At 40.7% G+C, this 22,544-nt stretch overlaps 1 protein-coding gene across 1 annotated transcript; it reads left to right on the top strand.

The window, feature by feature from the left end:
• Positions 1 to 1,718: 1,718 nt before the first annotated feature.
• Positions 1,719 to 22,489, top strand: hk1 (hexokinase 1). The gene is made up of 21 exons (XM_040115568.1): positions 1,719 to 1,781; positions 8,130 to 8,292; positions 12,484 to 12,632; positions 12,754 to 12,873; positions 13,192 to 13,287; positions 13,422 to 13,521; positions 13,679 to 13,862; positions 14,597 to 14,752; positions 14,904 to 14,991; positions 15,296 to 15,441; positions 15,723 to 15,915; positions 16,013 to 16,124; positions 16,309 to 16,457; positions 17,162 to 17,281; positions 17,489 to 17,584; positions 17,682 to 17,781; positions 17,867 to 18,050; positions 18,211 to 18,366; positions 18,673 to 18,760; positions 19,247 to 19,392; positions 20,299 to 22,489. Exons 1-21 carry the CDS (start codon positions 1,719 to 1,721, stop codon positions 20,444 to 20,446), a joined length of 2,757 nt encoding a protein of 918 aa, XP_039971502.1. The 3' UTR covers positions 20,447 to 22,489.
• The last annotated feature ends 55 nt before the right edge of the window (positions 22,490 to 22,544 follow it).

Here is a 22,544-nt window from a genome sequence, read left to right as displayed (position 1 = left end):
ACAAAACTATTTTCATTTTTGACTAATCTGCAGACTATTTTCTTGATTAGTAATTTTTTCATGTCATTAACATGTCAGAAAATAATGAAAAATTCCCAGTATGATTTCTCAGAGCCAAACATGACCTATTCAGATTGCTTCTTTTGTAAAACCAACATTCCAAAACACAAAGATATTCATCTTTCTATTGTATATGACAAAGACAAGAATCAAATCCTTAAAATAGAGAATCTTTGGCATTTCTGCCAGGAAAAAATAGACCCAAATGATTAATCAAGTGTCAAAATGGGTGCTGATTAATTTTGTGCCGATCAATTAATTGATTAATCTAATTGTTTCAACAATATACAGTATATAAAAGACGTAAAGCCTAAATGCACACAAAGTCATACATACATGCCCAGCCCTCACATTACACACCTTGCAAAACGTAATATTGATAGAGTCAAATAATCATTTCCCCAAAAACAAAATACAAAACAAAGCAGTGTAAAAAAAAAATCACAAATTGAGTTCCCCTCAGACTGCAGGCAGCCCCATCTACGCATCACACCTTCTGAGACAATGGTCGTTCAATTAAAATAGTATTCATACTCAGCTCTAAAAGACGTGGAGACCAGCCCCATAAACAATAACCATAAAGTATAATAACATTTGGATACAGTTTGAAAAAAAACACCAACGCTACAAGGGGCCCCATATAACTCCCACCACTGGAGGTCCCCTGACATCTTAGAGAGAAGGAGCTTTTACAGTACGCTCCACTTAAACTCTGCCACACTCTTCCCCCTGGTTACACAGCCACTGATTCTCCCAAACCTCCCTACAGTCATGTTCCTGAACTTTACCAAAGCTGCGTGTAAAAAAAAAAACTTTCCTTGTACCCCTCAAAGTTTCCCAGGGTCAAAGAGGCAAATGACTGTGGGTGTCCCTCCTCTTCCTCTGGGGGCTCATGAGTCAGCTGACAATTGTCTCAAGAGCTTAATAGTGCTCTGAGTAATATCATGACTGTGTGACTAATTTTCTCTACAACAGACTGAAGGGAGTCTAACTTTATAACTTCCTTGAACAGTAAAACCCAAATTCCCTGCTCACTTTACTTCCTTCTTTTTTTTTACATATCCCTCCCCCTCCCCCTCCCCGCCTCTCCTCCTCCCTAATTAGGCAGAGGGGGCTCTTCCTCCTCCATCGCTGAGTTTGCCTCCAAGGCGTCAGCAGAACAGCCAATCGTAGAAAAGAGGATGTGGCACTCACACCCCCCCCAAATCCCCAGCCCCACCCCCCCCACCCAAACCAATCACACTCTCTAACCAATGAGCTCACATGTAGTGGGCAGGGCTCATGTTCTGGCCCTCCCTGCCTCTCTCCCTTTCTGCCTCCTGCAGCTGAACTTGCTGTCTCACTCATGCTTCCTGGCTTCACTCACATGCTCAGAGAAGGAAGAGCTGTTGAGTCTTAGCTGCACATGAAGCAGCTCTGTCTATTTTAAACCACACCGGATTGGACTCAGGATATTTTTATATCTCTTGCAGTGTGTGACAGATTGTATGTACGAAGTACAGCCAGAGCAGAGTTTCTCTGTCTTTTTTTTACCTTTTTATTTCAGATTTTTTCGAATCTGACTGTAGGTGAACGTGTGTGTGACAGAGAAGAATCGAAAGAGAGTGTGTGTGTTTGAGTGAGTCTGCATGTGTGTGTGAGACAGAAAGAGGACCAGGATGATTGCGGCCCAGCTACTAGCCTATTACTTCACTGAACTCAAGGATGACCAGGTTAAAAAGGTGAGTGCTTTCTGCTTCTTCCTCCTCAATTTTTAATGTTGTTCGTGCTTTTGTCTTTGTGTGAGTGAGTGAGAGAGAATGACACAAAGAAAAAGAAGAGGCTGTGAAGAGAGTGGTCAGAGAGAAGAGTTAAGCATGTGTTTTAGAGGTCATTGAGTTTATTCACACTTTCATCATCAAAACTTTGCTGGAAAACTTCACTGAACTGGAATGCACTGAACTTGAAAGAGTTGTCCAGTGCAGTACGTGTTAAGAAATGTAGATGTACCTCTTTCAGGAAGTGAATAAAACATTCATCATGTGGGGTGAGCAGCGTAAGAAATCACCAAGATTCGTTTTTATAGTAAGATTTGAATCAACCGGGTTCAGTGAGACGTGAGCAATTGCACAGGAGTGCTTGTGTAGTAAAATGTGTAGGATACACGACACACTGGTGTGTGATTATTGCCATGATGTAAGTTTTGAGAGGTGTGGCGGAGAGGAAGGAGGAAGTCAGAGGCAAACATGAAAAGTCAGATGAACAGAGGGATGAGAAGGTGGAACTTCACGTGAAGGAGGAAAGTCATTTTAGGGGTCATTTACTCTTATTTATGATCTTGTTCAAATGATACTTGACCTTTAATTTCCCTCGGCGGGGCTCAACGGAGTAGAAATAGGAATTTAAGATAAGAAGCCTTGAATAAAATCATAATTTTTCTGCTGTCTGTTAACAACTGATCCTTCGACGTAATCATTATCATCATTATAACCCTAGGAAAACATTCTATGATTAATTTCTTTTCTTTCTTTTTTCCAAAAAAAGAGAAAAAAAGTCCCAAGTAACGTAGTAATAGCCAACTAAAAAACAGTAGCAGCCATGCACATGATGTGTCTCCCTTGTCACCATATCTGCCCTTACCCAATATCCATATGATCTCTGTCTCTTTAAAAGCCTAGTTTGTGCAGCATTAATATGTGTTTAAGCTAAAAGAATGAGGCAAGAACTGATATGAATACAAATGCGAAAAACATTTTGCTGAAACTGATTCTTGTAGCTTCGTTTAGTAAGTTTTAAAGCATGATTGTGTATGAAAAAGTTCAGCCTTAAAGAGGAGAAGAATGACATGAGGTGATCACCATGAATGCATGTCTTTCATAACTCCTCAGCGGAGCAGCCCCTGCTGCAAGACTTCTGGTGTAAAACTGATTGGACCTGTTTTAGTTGCCCTCAGAGTGTAAGCTGAGCTTTTCCAGTCGCTCAGACCTCAACAGTTCCCAGTAATTCTTGATCGACTGTGCTTCGAAAAAATTACGTTGCCAGGCAACAAACGCAGTTAGTTGTATTTTGTAATCTCATGTAGTCCCATAAAGTAAACTGAGTCAGAGGAGGTTAAAATACTTCCAGATTGTGTCATCCAAGGTGTCTTTGGGAACGTGATCATCACATTTTTGCCTGAATTTGAAAGTATTCCAAGGCCGTTTCTCAACATGTGCTTTTTAATTCGTATATGACGGAGATACTGATAATGTCACAGGTCATCACCACCTGCAGATGCTGAATCAAACTCTGGTCTTTTTTCTGTATAAATGGAAAACGCTGTCACAATTCCTTCCTCCGTTTTCCTCACCTTTCCTTGACTTCCTTCTCAGTTCAGTTACACTGTGCACTCTTAGTTGCACAATGCGCAAAGTCAAATCACGGTCTGTCAAGATAAAATACATTTATCAGTGACAATGATCTGATGTAATACACCACATCTCCCTCCCTCTTTACTCCTGCTCTCCTCCTCTCCCTGCCTCCCTAAAATAGGCCAGCTTTGAACCACGTGACCACAGGTGACAGGAGGAGAAGGCTTACACACAAATACACCCACACACTCGCACACAGGGCCAGGTGTGTAGCTATTGTGTAGCTCTTCAGAGAGCAGGGTTTGTTTAGGCTGCGACAACAACTTCAACATACAGCTCAGGATTTAAGCAGCCACAAGTGAATGTGTACAGATAGTTTCATCACTATTTTGTTTTCAGACAGACTGGGTTGTGTCTGCAGTTGTCAAAGAGCCTCAATCAGCTGAGTGCGTATCCCCTCAATCCACTGCACTGTCCTTGACTGTACTCTCTGATACACTGTGGGCTGTTAGCGGGCATTGAAAGCAGTGTTTTAGTGTGTGTGTGTGTGTATGTGTGCGCGCACGTGCGCATGCGCGCGCGCGCACATAAGGTAGAAGGAGGGAAGGTGCAGGAGAGGGCAGTGTAGAGGACAGTATTTTTCCACATGGCAAGGCTGTGCATGCACAACACCGTGCACACGTACATACACAATGGAGTCAGGTTTCAGTGCTTCCCTGAATCACCTCACGGCCATGAGGAGAACAGGGCTCTGTTTAGAGGAGGAATGCAAACAGAAAGGAGAGGGAGAAGGAGAGAGAGAAGGGGGAAGAAAAAGGCTGGGAAGGACAGGCAGAGAGTGTGATCTCTTCCTACAACTTGAACCAGCTCCAGGTGGTGTCAGAGAAATACGTGTGTGTCAGAGGTATGTTTAGGGGAAAACATGGCCTTTATACACTCATGCGTGCAGACAACAGAGGCCTCATGTCACCTCGTCGGGGAATGTCCCCTTGCTCAACATGAGTGGAAAAAAGAAAGAAAATCTAATTATTAAACTGCGAAAGTGAAGTTATTTGTGAAAGATGAGGATGAATCATATTTGTCGAGCACAGTATTTTCTGTATTCATGTGACGTATAAAACTCACAGCAGAGATATTTATCTGAGCTGTGTGAGATCAGCTGATGCCCTGCTATAATAAAGTGCTTACACATGGTTTCTAGCTGCAGAGTGCTGAGTCATAGTACAGTGATGCTAATTTCTTTCCTGCAGCATGAACTGAATTTAGTCTGTGGTTCAGTGGATTTCTCTTAGCCTGATGTGGAGAAGCGTGGACAATGCCTGCTTTTAATCCTCCTCTCTGTAACCAGGACCTGGGGCGGTCAGCTAGGAACGCATTGTTATTTAAGTAGACTGGCTAAGAATGCATTCTCACTCAATTAGCTGCTTAGGAACACATTCTTATTTTAAACAGGCTATTTGAAAAAGAATCCAAGTTATGTATGAATAGTCATACAATTGTGCAGTGTTTGGCAGTACAGTTTCCATCATCGGTAATGCTTAATAAGGAACCTGAACAGGAAGAGGCTGGGGGGTGATAGGAGGACTATAACCCGAAAGAGCAGTGAGTGGCAGGGAGCAGCAGTGTGGAGCAGCAGTTGGCATGGGCAGAATGCGTTGGCAGCTTAAACAGATCGCCATGTTGAAGCATCCAACCCTGAATGGATCTGTTTGCATCAGCTGACAGCTCATACAAGCTTAATTTCTTCATTCAAAGAAACAAAGACACATCTGTTTCAAGAAGGTTCAGCAGTATAACAGTGTGGTACAAAGTAAGCTGTAACTCATGAAGCCTTGATTTACTAGATCAACTTATTACATTTTTATGGCAAACATCTTAAGAAACACTTGGCTTCCCTGACGGTATGTGCAACAAAAGGTAATGATGGGTAAGATTTCCAAGGTTTGGACTTGAAACATTCACGCCATTGGACAGCTGAAGTTGGCAAATGCAAGTTCCATTAATAAAAAGGCAATTTACTCTTTCGATGATTATTCATATACCACTGAGATGTGACACTGTGTTCAATGTGATAGGCAGTCTGTCTGCAGTGGAGGTAAAAACAGTGTTATTTCCCTGAATTAGAATTCATTCAGGGCATTGTTATTTTCAGTGAAGGTCTCTAGGTGACATGAAGACCTCAGTGTTTGTCGGCTTGTCAGACATTTCTGTGAATTAATGCAAGGTCAGAGAAGTCACAATTACAATCTGTATGGGAGTTTCTTTTTGGAAACTGATGATATATGTTGTGCAAGAGCTCTTGCGTTAATACGCTTTCGTTTCCTCATATTAGATAGATGGCCTGGGTCAAACAGACCAAAAGCAAAAATACATACACAAATGCAACAACCTCTTTCTATCTGTTTTTAAGCTATTTTATTGTCTTACCATAACGGTTTACTGTGTAATGAAATAACAGATGCTGAGGGCTTGCAGTAGCATCTTGAGGGGAGGCAGCAACATGTCACTGCTGTTAAAATGTCTCTTCCGTCGGCAGGCTAGACCTCAGTGTAAAATAGAACTCAGGGAGGGCCATGGGCCTGTTGTATGGCGCCATCCAGCAGTTTTACAGTGCTAATGTATTTTCCTGCGCTTATGAAGGTGAGAGGTTACATTTTCTCAGCTGTGGGCTCCTGTCTGGCATGAGCATGTGCTAATGAGCTTTCATCCCAGAGGCAGACTCCACATGTAGACAGAATATAGGGAATGTAACACCTATATAGTAGTTCACGTTTGGATAGTGCTGTTCTCAAGTATGCGTCTCTCCAGCCATGTTGGCTCGCAACTTGTTCATATTATTCAAACTACCTGTTAACGCCCATCTGCTGTATGATAAAAGCTAGACACACAAAATCTCATATCTCAACACACTCTTTTCTTTGCTGGTTCTGGTACATTGTTATAATATTCCGTTTCACCCTGTCTTTATTATTATATTTTGTGCATAGAAATCCTTTTTTACTATCTGGTAACAAAATCAAACCACAGTTTTGTCTACCTTAAGGTAAATATCTGCCGACTGTAGCCTTCATGTCAAAAGCACTGGATTTGTCCTTTAGTGTCCGCACACATATTTTTACTACTATGAAGTCCAGTCCTGCGGCACAGCAGATGCAAATTCCTGTAAATACTCTAACACCCTACTTGGCATCGTCCTGAATCAGATCGCAAAGAACAGAGCTATACCGGAAATACAGTTAATGTGTGACTCCCAAGACAGGAAGTTTCAGAATTTCTATCTGATGTCTGTTACAATGAGTAATACTAGTAAATTATCACACAGGGCCGTAATGAATGTCACAGTACATACAAGAATTGTTTGTGTGTGAATACTGAATCATGTGAGCATGTTTGTGTGAACTAATCTGACCCTGTAAGTGTTATGTATTTGACATACATACACACATACACACATATATGTGTGTGTGTGTGTGTGTGTGTGTGTGTGTGTGTGTGTGTGTGTGTGTGTGTGTGTGTGTTTGTAATGGCTCCAGCAGATTCCGGGTACATCATCTGAGGTCTCTGTCCAGTCCTAGGAACAGCTAAGATACTGCGCAGAACCCTCAAGCTCCCAGGCCTGGTAGAAGACCCGAGCTTGAGGAAGACACACCACCACCCTCCATGGGAGGGGGGTGAGAGGGAGATTTTTTTTTTATACACACATTCATACACACATATATATATGTGTGTGTGTGTGTGTGTGTGTGTGTGTGTAATATGTGTATCTCACATATTCTCAGTGTTATGTTATGTTATGTAACAGACTGGTGATAATCCAGTCATGAGTCCTGCTGACAATTGGTGGAGTTAATCTTGTTTAGCTTCATGTCATTTTACAGAGCAAGTCGTGATGAACGTGACATTTAAGCAGAGTTATGTGCGGGCAATATTCTGCCCTGAAATTTTTCATACTCTCCTATCATAAAGCAGGTCTTTGCTTCATCGCACTGTGTGATGCAACAGTAGATTTCACCCGGATTGTTTAACATCCTGTTCCTGATAGGCCACACAGCTCAGGCGGTTGTGTGCTGTATCTGCGACACTTTATACACTGGGCAGTTTCGACAGGCAATAAGATTGGTCAAGATATATCATTTTCACATCTGTGCTCTATCTGTGGATTGGGTACTATTCCTGACCAGAATAATTTGTGACTTTTCCTGTCTTCTTCTGTAATTGATTGTAGTTATATCTCCTACTTAGCCTCATCACCTACATACAAATAATAAAATCACAAGGAACGCCGTTCTGTGTAATAATGCCTTGAAAACAGGACTGAGTGAGTGTGTTACTGATGATTTCACTGTACATAAGTTGTACAATATGACCACAATGTGATAGGTAGCATTCAGCATTCATCAACGTTCTGCAATAAAGCAATATAAAAATAGTTATGTTATATGGCTGTGATTCATTTCTGGGTTAAGCAGGGCTGGGATCAAATTAGTTTTATTTTAGTCAATCAAGAAGTGGATTATCCTCATGGATGACTAAAAAGTTATGGGATGGGGAGTTGGTCATATTCACTGCATCATTGTGCTTATAGAAAATAAGGGCTATGTGATTAGCAAATCCAGTAAACCTCTATTACTTGAGTTAAAAGTAAAAGTGACTTAGCGGCATTGTTGGGATAGTGTTTTGTATATGTGTGTAATACGTGAATGATTATGATTTTTTTTGTCGTCTGATCTTTCATTCCAGATCGATAAGTACCTGTACTCCATGCGTTTCTCAGATGAGACATTGCTGGACATCATGCAGCGGTTTCGGAGGGAGCTGGCCAAAGGACTAGGTCGGGACACTAACCCAACAGCTGCACTAAAGATGCTGCCAACATTTGTGCGCTCAATCCCCGATGGCTCAGGTCAGTATCTCTAACACTCATTGGAGCCCTGGTTGGATTATCTGAACCCCACCGGGTGAAGCACTTTTTGTGATGAAATCAGTATCAAAACCAGTTTGACCATTTTATCCCTGTATGAATGAGAGTCCACAAAAGTCAGTCTGCACAATCAGCTATTGAACATTGTTATTCTTGTTAAAGAATACTTCAATAAGCCCCATGCGAACATGGGGCCCCTGGACCCTGGTCCAAATTCGGAGAAACCTATAAAGAGAAAATGATCTGCTAAAATGACAAATCTATAATTTTGTCTCCTCTTTGCTTCGCTTTTCATGGCAAGTAGTCCTACTCTGCTTCATCCAAATAATAAAAGTATTGATACAACAGAGACAGGAAGGACTATTTTGTAGCCGCAGCTAAATAAAATGTATTTTGACCAATACCATTCAGCTCTGTAGTCACAACAGATAATGTTTCACCGTGTGCAATATTAAGTTCAGTCATGCAGTCACCAGGACAGTGCATTGTAATCAAGAGACAGTTAGCAAAGGTCAGTTTAGGTATTTTTTATAGTAGCTGGGCCCTGTCTCACCTTCCAGAAGACAAAGAAAAACCTGCTGCCGGAAGGCACTGGCATTCATGAAGCATCTCCACTTGACCTGATTTTCATGTCTTTGGCATGTGGGAGGAAACAAGGTTTAACCATAGTAATACAGGGCAAACACATACACACTTACACAAACAGTTCTGGTGTGGTGACATAAGCCAAGGTTCTTCTAGCTGTGTGTCAACAGTGCTAACCACCACAGCGTGTCCAGTTAGATTAGATTACAAGCAGAACCACTTGTGCCAGTTGGTGATGATGAACACTGAAGTTGTTCATCTGGTTTGAGAACAATACAATCCTGAAAACATGTTGATTGATAATTGTGTCACACAGAGAAATGTTTACCTTGTAGGAGATGGGTGACAAAAAGCACTGCATGGTACTTTTCACTCCTTATTTGGCACATCAGATCTCTTGCGTACATTAATCTAACCTGAACTTAAAATCAAAAGTACTGTTCCCACTTGAATTAGTGACATATACCAGTACATAAATATGTTATCTCCCTTCTTTTCCTGTCATTATGTCATTGCTTGCTGCATAATGTCTTATCCTAATTTACTGCAGTTGTTCTGCCTTCAAATTCACGTGAATATGAGTCAGAATTTTATCATGTCTGGTACGTGACGCACATGGGGAAGAAAAGTTCTGCCCACTTTAATTGAGAAACAGATTTTATTACTTTACTCAGCTGAATACTAATGGGAGCAAAGCCTGCTCTCCCCCTCTTTTTCTCCCTCCCTCTCTGTCTGTCTCTCTCTTCCTCTCTCCCTTACAAGCAAACACAAGTTCATAAAAAGGGAATCTTAGATTTACTTCATTCTACAACATGAAAGCTGTACCTCCAGACACACAATTACTTACAGACAGACAGACACACATACACACACACACACACACACACACACACTCACACAAACCATAACCACTACTTGCCTAACTCTAATCCCAATCTAACCTAATGCTAAACTCAACCACTGACCCAAAAATCATTTTTTTCCCAACTGGGGACATGGCTTTTGTCCCCAATTAGACCAGCCTTCCCCAGTTAACTGGTGTTTAGTTTGAAATCTGTCCCCAAAAGTCGCCTATGACAGACAGACACACAAACACACTTCAAATACTAACACTAATCCTGCCATTGTTAGACAAGACAGTGACAGTGGAATCCTAATGTTACAACAATGCACATGCATTCACATAGAGTTATATAACAAAGTGTTTATTTAAATGCCTGGCTTCGTGCAGCTAACTGCTGCTCCTGCCTTTGTTCACTGGCCAGCAGCCTCCTCTGGATAGTGAGCTGATTGACAAACTATTAATCACTTTTTCTGTGATACGGGAGACATTTATGGATAAATTCATGCATACCATCAATCGATACCAGTGCCAAGTCAGTAAAGAGGCAATTCGGCATGACAGTCATAACTCGTTACAACTTTTGTTAGTTTAGTTTGTTTGAGCTACAGTAAGAGTGTTTGGCAGAGATTGGAATGGATGGGATTATTATTCTGTTGAGACAGACAGTGGAATTAGCCTGTGTGTTGTTCATTTTATGAACTGGAAGTGAAGACAGGTTATGTTTCGCCGTCTTCTTACTGTGAGCCACTACAATATGTTTAATTATCTACTGTATTTTCAGATGTGCACAATTAACACTGAGCAGCCATGAAAAAATATCAGTTACAGTCTTATTCCATGGCTCGTCCCTCTCTGTTCCCACTTACCAACAGAAAATAAAAGTAATTAGAAAATACTTGAAATCAAAAATAAATATTTCATGTTTTCTCATTATCTTAAAACTATGATTGCAACTTCCTGTGGTATCTTGATTCCCAGTTTGAAAACTGGTTTCCTGTTGTCTCTACTGCATTTACATTCTTTCCACATAAATGACCAGTCACTCTGCCCCAAGTGAGCTACACTGACCTGACCTTGCATTCTGATCTGCACAAAAAGTTGCAGCGCAAGATCATAAGAATGTGAAATTACACCACTGTTTATTGTTGTTTACTGTATATTGTTTTTAATATTATTTGACATTTACTCAGAAACAACATAATGTGGCATTTTGCCATGTTAAATCATTGTCTACAATCTTCATTGCTAGCAATCTTAGAAAAGCAGGATGGACTATATCTAAATTAGTTGTTAGACAAATCAATGGGCTCTTTATTTTAACTCTGTATCGGCAGCAGTAACACCAAGAACTTTCTGACCTGCAGTAGGACATCGTGTTAGTACTTTCTAAATGTGTACTTGAGGTGAAGGGTCAAAGTTTGATTCGTTTGTACAGGATCACCAAGGAATAACAGTAGAAAGGAAACGAGTACAAAGAAGGGAGTGGACCAAATCTGTGATGAGTTACTGCCTGGTTTATCACCTCTAATCAATAGGCAGGACGCTCTCTGAGTCATCTTAATGATGACTTATGATAAACAGTGAAATACTATTCCAGTTTATCTAATCAGAAGGCTATAAACCAATTATGATCCCAATTCAGACAGAAGAATAAACTACCGTCACTGCTTATTGGCAAGTGACCATGATGATATACCATATTTTTATGTGAATTAGTGGTCTAAATGAGCAGTACCCTTAATCACAGGTTACAGACACCATCAATACCTAATGTGTATCCTTAGTGGTTAGGATGGGGGTTAAGATCAAGATTTAAAACCTACATGTTAACCTATACTAGTATCATTTTCTGTAGACAATATTTACTGAACACAATAATTGCTTACAGTGCTTGAGACATAATAATTATCTCAAAGCTCTTTGAGGCTTTAACAACAGTATTAGTTTGAATAAAAGGAAACATTGTATTTGGTGCACCTCTTGGTTTAATGCTTTTTTATTCCAGCTATATAATAACAGTTTACTCATCAACATTTACTCATGAAGCATCATCTCTGATAAGCTCTGGACCAGGTGGTGTGGCTAGCATAGCACCTTGGGTGGTGTTGGGCAATAACCAATAACCAATAACCAATAAATATACAGGGGGTTGACCTTGCAGCAGGACAGAATAGAGTCAAGCAAACCTATGGTATGCACACCGGCATACACACAGGTGAAGAAACAAACAAGTATGCATATAAACATACAGTGTTTGACTGTAAACTTTATTTTCTATGCATTTATTTACTCATTATTTACTATTTACTTGTGTCTGGAGGAGTTGATAAATGTCCGCTTTGGCCCAAAGACAAGATATAACTTTGGATAAAAGCCATCTGGGACCGCTTTATCTTTCAATACACCTCTTCTTTCCCATGTTGCTTATAGGCTGCACACTGTGTGACATTAATTCACTGTCGAGTAATGATGAGAGCTGTATTTGTTTACTAAGCGAACAGAAGGAGGATGTACTGGTATTGGATGTCTTCCTGTTGAGTAAAAACCCAGCGTATTCTTCAGTAATGTCTGCAACACTTTCTCTAGAAAACCAAATGACTAGTGCTGAAACCTTGCCCTTTGCAATGAAGGGGACACATTTGCTATAAATTACAACGTCCGTGTATAAGTCTATAGCCATGTGACTAACTCCAAAATGTCATTTCTCCCTCTCTGCCCTTTCTTTCGTCTGTCTGTCTTGACAGAGAAAGGAGACTTCATTGCGTTGGATCTGGGAGGCAGTAACTTCAGGATCCTCCGTGTCAAAGTGAGCCATGAGAAGAAACAGACTGTTCAGATGGAGAGTCAAATCTATGACACACCAGAGGACATAATTCACGGCAGTGGAACGAGAGTAGGTTTATACTGAAACACGCGCGCGCACACGCACGCACGCACACACACACACACAGAAACACACAGTCTCTTTCAGCTCAACCTGAGACGGCCTCTCCCTCTTTCAACCTCTGTTCCAGCTGTTCGACCATGTGGCAGAGTGTCTCGGTGACTTCATGGAAAAACACAGCATCAAAGACAAGAAACTCCCAGTTGGTTTTACCTTCTCCTTCCCCTGCCAGCAGACCAAACTAGATGAGGTAAAACAATATCTGATTTATCGAATGATGAAGGTTCTCAAGCAGTAGCCAGAAACACCTTTCTTGCCTATACGGTTTGCTGTGTAGATGACATCCTTGTGACACACTACACTTTCCAGTTATCATCTTTTATTCAAATATCTGAAGATTACCGTACAGTCCATTTACATTATGAGTTGCCAGAACTGTAATGGAGGCGTGATCCACAGTTATGGTTGTGCCAGGCTCTGCCCAGCAAAACCAAGTCTCCTTTAAGCATGAAATATTTCTGGTTTGTTTCTCATTTTTGTCTCGTGCTTTCCTTCTGTTTGTCTCCAGGGTTATCTGATAACATGGACAAAGCGTTTCAAGGCTGGCGGAGTGGAGGGGATGGATGTTGTCAAGCTACTCAACAAAGCTATTAAGAAACGAGGAGTGAGTCGTATGTTTTTTCTCATTTGCACTCATTTAATGCCACACTTGAGTTCTGTAGTCTGAAGTTATCAACTTGTTTATCCTAACGTATTTGTACTAACCGTGTGTGTGTGTGTGTGTGTTAATTATTTCAGGACTATGATGCTGATATCATGGCTGTAGTAAATGATACGGTTGGAACGATGATGACCTGTGGTTTCGATGACCAACGCTGTGAAGTCGGCATCATCATCGGTACTAAAACTATGTGTATTGAAATAGTCAAAGTACCAATCAGATTCGAGAGTGCCATTGTTCCACCTAAAATGGAATTTAGTATTATCGAATAAAATCAAACAAGTAAAATAGAAATTATATAAAACTGTGAGGATATGTATTTCTGTGTTTTTAGGTACAGGCACCAATGCGTGCTACATGGAGGAGCTGCGTCACATTGACCTGGTGGAGGGAGACGAGGGCAGGATGTGTGTGAACACTGAGTGGGGAGCCTTCGGAGACGATGGCAGGCTGGAAGACATCAGGACAGAGTTTGACAGAGAGATAGACCGAGGCTCTCTCAACCCCGGCAAACAGCTGTATGTCAACACACACTATCAGGGCCTTATTCATCCCTGATATAACTTAGATGAGCTGCGTTCTAAGCTACATGGGAAACACAGAATCAGCTGATGATTAGCTTTCAGTTACTCAGCCTGCTGTTTATTGTTTTAGGTAGAGAGAAAGATTAAGATGATTTGGAAAAATTTTATTCATTTATGTCGAAACAAAAAAAAATTATCATAATTCCAGTAATAACATTTTTTTAAGTAGTTACTACAAACTTTAAGGGATAGCAGTGATGTACCTCTAACCCCACTGTTTTATCATTGGATAAATGTTTCTGATTGATGATCCAAGTTGGCCTGCATTGTTGTTGTTTACACAAGTTGTCACAGAAGTCTTGCACTCTGTTAATATGACAAGCAGAGAAAAAGGCAGTGCTCTTGGTTGGCCCTCTGCCCTTGTTTTTTTTTTTTTTTTTTCCAACATGAGAGGCAGTCTGTTTTTCTAAAAATGTGAGGTGCCTATAGCTTCACCATGAGGTGAGTGGCACCTGAATTAGCACATTTAAAGCTTCCTCTGAATGAGCAAACAGGTAGAAACGTTTAAGCATCAAAAAACACAAATATTCGCATCTTCATCTATTAGAAAACAGCCATTTGTTGGAAAAAGTACGGTATAGTGCTATTTATCCATATCTCAGGATGTTCAACCAAAAGTTTCTGGATGTCTGTTTTACCCTCTTCTCTCGTCTTTGACTGTGCCGTAGATTTGAGAAGATGGTCAGTGGTATGTACATGGGGGAGCTGGTTCGTCTCATTCTGGTGAAAATGGCCAGAGAAGGCCTGCTGTTTGAGGGAAGGATCACCCCTGAGCTGCTCACTAAAGGGAAGTTTGAGACCAAGCACATCTCAGCCATAGAGAAGTAAGTCAGTCTACGGGGTTACAAACGGCAGAATGAAGTGCACTTGCTTAACCAAGTAGTTGTACAAAACTAAATTATTTAAAATTCAATCATATTATTTTCCAGTCAGTCATAGTGTCTGTGTGTGTGTGTCTTTCTCTCTCCTGTGTAGGAGTAAGGAAGGCCTGACCAAAGCCAGAGAGATTTTAACCAGACTTGGTGTGGAGCCCTCAACTGAAGACTGCATCGCTGTGCAGCATGTATGTAGCGTTGGGGAAATTCCACTTGCCACAGAAGCCACTTAGAATAAGGAATTAATACCTGGTCAAGTGTTTCATTTATTACTTTCAAAAAAAAAATGTTTGAAGAATTTCTATTTAGATGCTTTTGATTTCAAAAGTAAACAAGGGAATTTATACTACCATACATTTTTTAAAACATATAATCACCTTTTTAACAACCAACTTGCATAACAGATGAGGTGCTTTGTTTATCCTCAGCAGCTCATGAAGTTTGGATAAGCTGCTTGATGACTTTCTCCCCTCACCTCTCCTTTCCCTTCAGGTTTGCACCATTGTGTCTTTCCGCTCTGCCAACCTGATAGCTGCCACGCTTGCTGCCATCCTAATGAGGCTAAAGGAGAACAAAGGTGTGTCACGACTCCGAACCACCGTAGGCATCGATGGGTCTCTCTACAAGATGCACCCACAGTGAGTGACAGTAAAATAAAAACATTTATGCATTTGTATTTACTTTGCATGTTCTATCAGCACCGTCTTAATTATTTTTATTTCTCTTTTGATATCATACATCTCAGTTTTGCTCCCCACTTTTCCGCTATAATCATTGAGAGCTGCTGTCAGAGGCTCAAACTACAAACTTATAAACTACATTATTTTGTGTGTTATCAGTCTGTAATACAAGCTATCTGAAGAAGAGGAAATTTGCTATTAAAGCTGTTAAAAGCACTTCAACACTACATTTATTACAGGTATGCCCGTCGTCTTCATAAGACAGTCCGACGTTTGGTCCCGGACTCTGATGTCCGATTCCTCCTGTCAGAGAGTGGCAGTGGAAAGGGCGCTGCCATGGTGACAGCTGTGGCGTACAGACTAGCCGACCAATCACGACAAATCATCCAAACACTGTCCGAATTCCGCTTGACGACCGAACAGCTGCTGGAGGTGAGGAGAGGGAGATGCTGAAGTGTGTGTATTTGTGTGTGTGTGCATCTTTCACTGTTTCTCACTTCACTAATTAAAATATTCTGTATTTCTTTAGGTGAAGAAGCGAATGAGGATAGAGATCCAAAATGGCCTTTCGAAGAGCACTCATGACGGTGCTACTGTCAAAATGCTGCCAACATTTGTGCGAAGCACTCCCGATGGCACAGGTGACACACACACTCGTGCGCACATACATACGTAATCAAGCTGGCACATTGCAACTGCACGTGTGTGTCTATCAGGAAGGAAAAGTCACTAAGGTCATTATCTCTGCTTGTGGGCATGTGTGTGTGTTTGACATGGTTACTGTTTTGTTTATCTGTCTGTCTGTCTGCCTCTCTTGTTATCCAGAAAATGGTGATTTCCTGGCTTTGGACTTAGGAGGAACCAATTTTAGAGTTCTGTTGGTCAAGATTCGTTCTGGCAAAAGGAGAACGGTGGAGATGCACAACAAGATCTACGCTATTCCTATGGAAGTGATGCAGGGCACAGGGGAGGAGGTGAGATACATCAGTCATTTGACCGAGTAATCCATGTAAACTGATAGAACGTATGCAAATAGAGTACTAGAGAGAAAGATAGAAGGATGGGTGAAAAGCTTTGAACTTTACCTCCTGTTACCTTGGTGGTACTGTAAAGTTTAGGGTATTTAGGTAGGAGGCTGAGGGTGTGACGCTTGTTGGCTCAGAGGTAAGAAAATAGGATAGAAGCAGGGAAGAGCGTCAATAGGTAAGATGTAGACAGACAGACAGACAGAGAGGTTGACTGGTCAAGATTAGCATTGAGTTGACAGTCTTTTAAAACATAGATTTGAACTCTACACTGGTTTAGGCTAATCCTGTCTGTCACCTTTTGGCCTTTTCATCCCCGCTAACACTCCTCCATCCGTTTCTCTGCCTGTCACTATACTTATTGTAATATTTCACAGGCGTTTCCACTTATTTCGCCAAGTTACATGTCTGTTCACTCTCCAACGGGACAACATGCTCCTTTTATCATATTTATTCATGTACTTAGTTTGGTTAAGTCACACATTTCCCACTATATATTTCTGCCCACAATCTAATAAACGCCTAATATTGAACGGTGTATGTAAAAGCCTAATCACTGGAGGCTGAAAATGGAAGAAAATGTCAAAAATGTTTTTGAAATATAAAGGCCTACTGTAGTATCAAACATTGTCATATCTTCTCTCGTCCTCCAGTTATTTGATCACATTGTACAGTGCGTCAGTGACTTCCTGGACTACATGGGGATGAAGAATGCTCGTCTTCCTCTAGGCTTCACCTTCTCATTCCCCTGCCGACAGACCAGCCTGGACGCTGTGAGTGTAGACCTCCTCCTTCCTCTCTGTTATACTGTACTGTGTCTTAGTTACTCTTACTTACCTGAATATGAATTTTTCAAGAAGCAGTTTTGTTGATAGCTTTACAACACTATGTTTCAACAGCCCGAAAATGGAAACACATCCTATGCAAGATGTGACAATTTTCAATTGTGTGTGTGTGTGTGTGCGTGTGTGTGCGCGCAGGGCATCCTGGTGACATGGACCAAAGGCTTCAAGGCAACAGACTGTGAAGGAGAAGATGTGGTGGGACTGTTGAGGGAGGCCATTAAGAGGAGAGAGGTGGGATATGAGGAGCAGGATCATTGAGTTAAACATGGTTCTGTGTGCAAAAATACAAACAGTGATGTGCCATTGCCTTGTGTGCTTCCTTTTCTAGGAATTTGAACTGGATGTAGTGGCCATAGTCAATGATACAGTTGGAACCATGATGACATGCGCCTACGAAGAACTCAGCTGTGAGATTGGACTCATCGCTGGTTAGTTTACCTTACATTGATTCTTTCTGATAAATATTCAGTTTTCTGTGCTCTGTCCATCTAATGTGTCTATCTTTGATTATAGGCACTGGTAGTAATGCATGTTACATGGAGGAGATGAGGAACATTGAGATGATAGAGGGAGATGAGGGACGGATGTGTGTCAACATGGAGTGGGGGGCTTTTGGAGACAATGGATGCCTTGACGACATTAGGACAGAGTACGACCGCGCTGTGGATGATTTCTCACTCAATCCAGGCAAACAAAGGTTAAAATCCCCCTCACATACACACGTATTCTGTTCACGCTCTTCAAGTCAAAAACACCTGTTCCATGTTAACCCTTTATTTTTCTGGGCTCATATTTTAGTAAATTACTTCCAGTATGTCTATTTATGTGTATGTCTTGTGCTTGCATGTGTTTTACAGATATGAGAAAATGTGCAGTGGCATGTACCTTGGGGAAATTGTTCGAAACATCCTCATAGACATGACCAAGAGAGGATTCCTGTTCAGAGGACAGATTTCTGAGACACTGAAGACCAGAGGCATCTTTGAAACAAAATTCCTCTCACAGATAGAGAGGTAAAAAAAAAAAGAGTACTCTGTTTGTTTTTGTCAAGTGGGAGTAATTTACTTAAGAGGGTGAAAAGTATTCTGGACTTCATTCTCATCTCTGAGTTGTGAAAGTGGCCACATCTCTTCCCTACAGACTGTACTCCATTAGCAACCCTTGTAGAATGACATCTGCAACAAATTATCTTTGTTTATTTCACTGTTAGGATACTGATGCTCTTATCTTTAAAGTTGAATTTGTATTTTTTGGCTGAGTTTATTCCCCTTCTGCTACTGGCTCAGTCCTTTGTGTGTGTGTCTGTGTCCTTCTTTCAGTGACAGATTGGCTTTGCTGCAGGTCAGATCCATCCTGCAACACTTAGGACTGGACAGCACCTGTGACGACAGTATCATAGTCAAAGAGGTGAGATATAGTGAGATACATATGAAACAATAATAAACCATCGGAAACCATTATATTAAAATATGTTTTTCAAATTTTTAACCAATCAAAACACGAGCATGTTTAGTAGCTAATCCAGTCTCACACTCAACTCTTGATAATGCATCAAGGGCAGTTATCAGCACAAACTCTTGACTGTTTTTGCACAACGCATGGTGTTTGGAGAGAATAAAGGATTTATTGCAGGGCTGTTGTACTAGACTGCATTAGTTTGAGCTAGGTGTACCTAATAAAGGGGACACTGTGAAAGAGTCTGACCCCCACAATACATTTTTATCAGGCCTTTCTTGTGAAAGAGCCAGGCACATGTGACAATTCAAGAGTTAACACAAAGCAGACATGTTATATTTGTTTTCAATAATTGTGGAGTTGTGGGCATGCACTTTTTGTGGCATGCACTTTTTGTTAACTGTTGCAGTAATGATAATGGTTTTCATTGTTGTATAGGTATGTGGAACAGTGTCACATCGTGCAGCTCAGCTGTGTGGGGCAGGAATGGCGGCCGTGGTCGATAAGATCAGAGAGAACCGAGGACTGGACCATCTCAACATCACTGTAGGGGTAGATGGGACACTGTACAAACTACATCCACAGTGAGTTCAATTCATCAGTAACTGATCATACAAAACTATCCACTGTCTACTAAAGTGCATAAGAAATCGAGGTGAGATATAACGCATGATGACCAGGCCATTCGGTCATGTGCGGAAGTGACTTGTCTCAAGGACTTGTTTTAAGTTCTAGTACAGCTAATGACACATGCACCTGGGGTTGGAAATTACTGTGCAGTAGATAAGCAAATACAAACAAGGGCAGACTCAACCTGTTATGGACAGCAATGATGAGAAGAGCTGCAGGCCACTATATCTGAACAAACAAATGTCCTTGTTTGCTATACTTTTGCTACTCAAAAGTATAGAAAGTACACTTTTTACTTTCTATAAAGTATAGAAAGTATACAACTGTCATGACAAAATTTGTCATGACAGTTTTATGTCTTAGCCATCTCTTGACAAATTCAACTGTATGTTGTTGCTGAGCCTGCCAAAGCATTACCTGAGGTTAAATGAATTTTCTCCCTCGACATCCTGTCCTCTTTGCTAGTATCTTCTCAAAAGCTCCATTAATGAAACATTATTGTTTATTATAATAGTGTTATTGATATAGGTCATTTTAGTTTAGCTGTCATGCCAATCAATTTACAGTCAGTGGCAGAATCAGGAGAAATTAAGACTTGGTTTATGCCTAACTAACTTAGCCAGAAGAGGCATACCCATAGTCAAACAGGAGAGCTCTGGCTGTCTGGCTGCTCCACCTGCAGGCGGATTTAGGCCTCCATAGAAAACCGTGATCTCACTCATGACATGTCAGTGAGTGAGATCACATCATACCCTGCTTCACCTCAAAGTTACATTTAGACTGGCTCTGTTTTTCTAATTCATCCCAATATCTTTTACTTCCCTGTTTAACATTGGGTCAAATCTGTTGTTTTTGTCTAGTTTCTCCCGGATCATGCACCAGACAGTTAATGAACTGTCTCCTCAATGTAATGTCAACTTCTTGCTGTCGGAGGACGGCAGTGGGAAAGGAGCTGCACTCATCACAGCCGTGGGCTGCCGGCTGAGACAAGAGTTGAACAATAAATAGAAAATATCTCCTCTGTCTTGCTGTTATCTCCACGCTTCTCTGGGTTCCCCCTCTACTCATGTCTTTCACTCTTTTTCCCACCCATTGTCTCCTTTTCCTCCAGTCAATGTATCACACTCCAGTAGCTGCTTTAGTCTGTTTATGTGACAGAGAGAGAGAGAAGGAGATAGCTTTCTCTGCTGTGTTAAATATTACAGAGTCAGGCACTATGTTGTAGTTAGATTATGTTTGATTAACCAATTGTAACAAAACCCACATTCTTAAGGTTTTTTTGCTTTTTTTTTTATTTCTGAGTTTAAACTTATCATAGAGATAAACACACACACATTCAACTCTTGAAAAAATGTGCAGGTCAGAACAAAAAAATAAAACAAAGACTTCACATACACTCCTGTATTGCTCCTATGTCACCATCTGGAGGATTCTTCAGATAACTGAAGTCTGTTGCAATACAGCAAACACAACAGCTGCGGGACCATTTCAACAAAACATTGCAGTAAAAAAAAACAAAACTATCCTTGCAATATGTTCAGTAAATGCAGTGGGATAAACAAACTGTTTTAGACCAAAGTCACGAAACTGTGTCTGCTGTAGGCTACTCACATACTGTAAAAGGGATAGGAGGTGATATATAAATGTGTAATGAGATGAAAGGGAATATTGTTTGCTTTAAATTTTTTAGTATCTTACCCAGAAATAATACAATATGTTATACATACATTGTTGCTATTTATTTTATTTTTATATCGGGAGATGTTGAAAAATGTTACTGTTGCTATAATGATGCACACAGAAGAAGCCATCATTCAAAATGCCCTCAGACGTTACCTGTCCTGTGAACGAGGGCAGAAACATGACAAAAGAGGGACCTTTACCATGACTTGATCTGCAGGGAAAGCCATGTGGCGTACTTGCTGAATGTGCAGATTTGTTCTAATTTAAGACAACAATCCTTTTCGTCTCTGATGTTCTCTACTGTAAAATATGTCCAAAGAGCACTTGTATTTTACTAAGCAGAAATCCTGTTGTTGTTATTAATCACAGCTGCTGATAATTTGTTCTCGTCTCAAGAAGTGCTGGCTACCCTCATCACCACAGTGAGACTTACGAGTTACATAGCAACCGCCATGAAGAAGAAATTGTGGTGCTAACACAGATGCCAGAGGAACAGCTATGGCCAAACTGTGTATAAGAAGAACATTACAGTAGCTGAAACCTTTAAGGGAATTTAAACATTTTTGATCAAGCTCCTTCCTACACTCACTCCCTGTTCTCCATATGCTCCTAAAGGCTCAGGAGGGTGTTTAAGTGAACTACTGTATGGCTCATTCAAGTAGCACAATTCTTGCAAATTCAATATTTATTTTCTCTTTAATAAAAGCAAATAATCAAATTAATGACTGCTACTTGTGATACTCATTGACAGATGGGCTTATTTGATCACTGCCAGTTCTGAGACATTTTTTATCTTTGGCTGGCCTTTTCTGATCTCACATGAAGATATTGTAGACATGATGATGATGATATATTGATTATATATATGATATATGTGATGATATTCTAGATGTTTTTAAAATAAAACATATGCATTCTTACACTGGGGTTGCACGTGCACCAGGTTAGTGGTATCCACAGGGTACCATGATTCAACGGCAGTTGTGGTGCATGGATGGCCCTTTGAGATGTTACTTGAAAATTACTGCCGTCTACATGAACCACAATTGAAATTCTGGCTTGTGGGGATATGTTAGCACCAGTCCAACCTGAAGCTAATACTGATAACAAATCATAGCGATGAAACTGCAGGCTAATTGAATTTCCATTCCTACTTACTGCCAAGATAAAGAAGGTCAGCCTATCCTACAGGTCCTAAGATACCCTGCTTTCAGAGGTCAGTCCAAAAGCCATCCCCATCACACAAAAACATGCAGACACCTTGATCTCTTTGCCTCTGTTCACAAAACCTAGACTGTATCTATCCAACACTGTCAATCAACCAGTCACTAAATAAAAACAAACCTGTGTCAATCTGATATTGTAGTTCTTTGCACCAGAGATTTTGAACTCATGTATGTATGGATTCTGTTTGGTGATGGTT

This window comes from Xiphias gladius, chromosome 1 (assembly GCF_016859285.1).
Source record: "Xiphias gladius isolate SHS-SW01 ecotype Sanya breed wild chromosome 1, ASM1685928v1, whole genome shotgun sequence".
Classification (NCBI taxonomy): domain Eukaryota; kingdom Metazoa; phylum Chordata; class Actinopteri; order Istiophoriformes; family Xiphiidae; genus Xiphias; species Xiphias gladius.
This window is presented reverse-complemented; position numbering and strand designations above follow the sequence as displayed.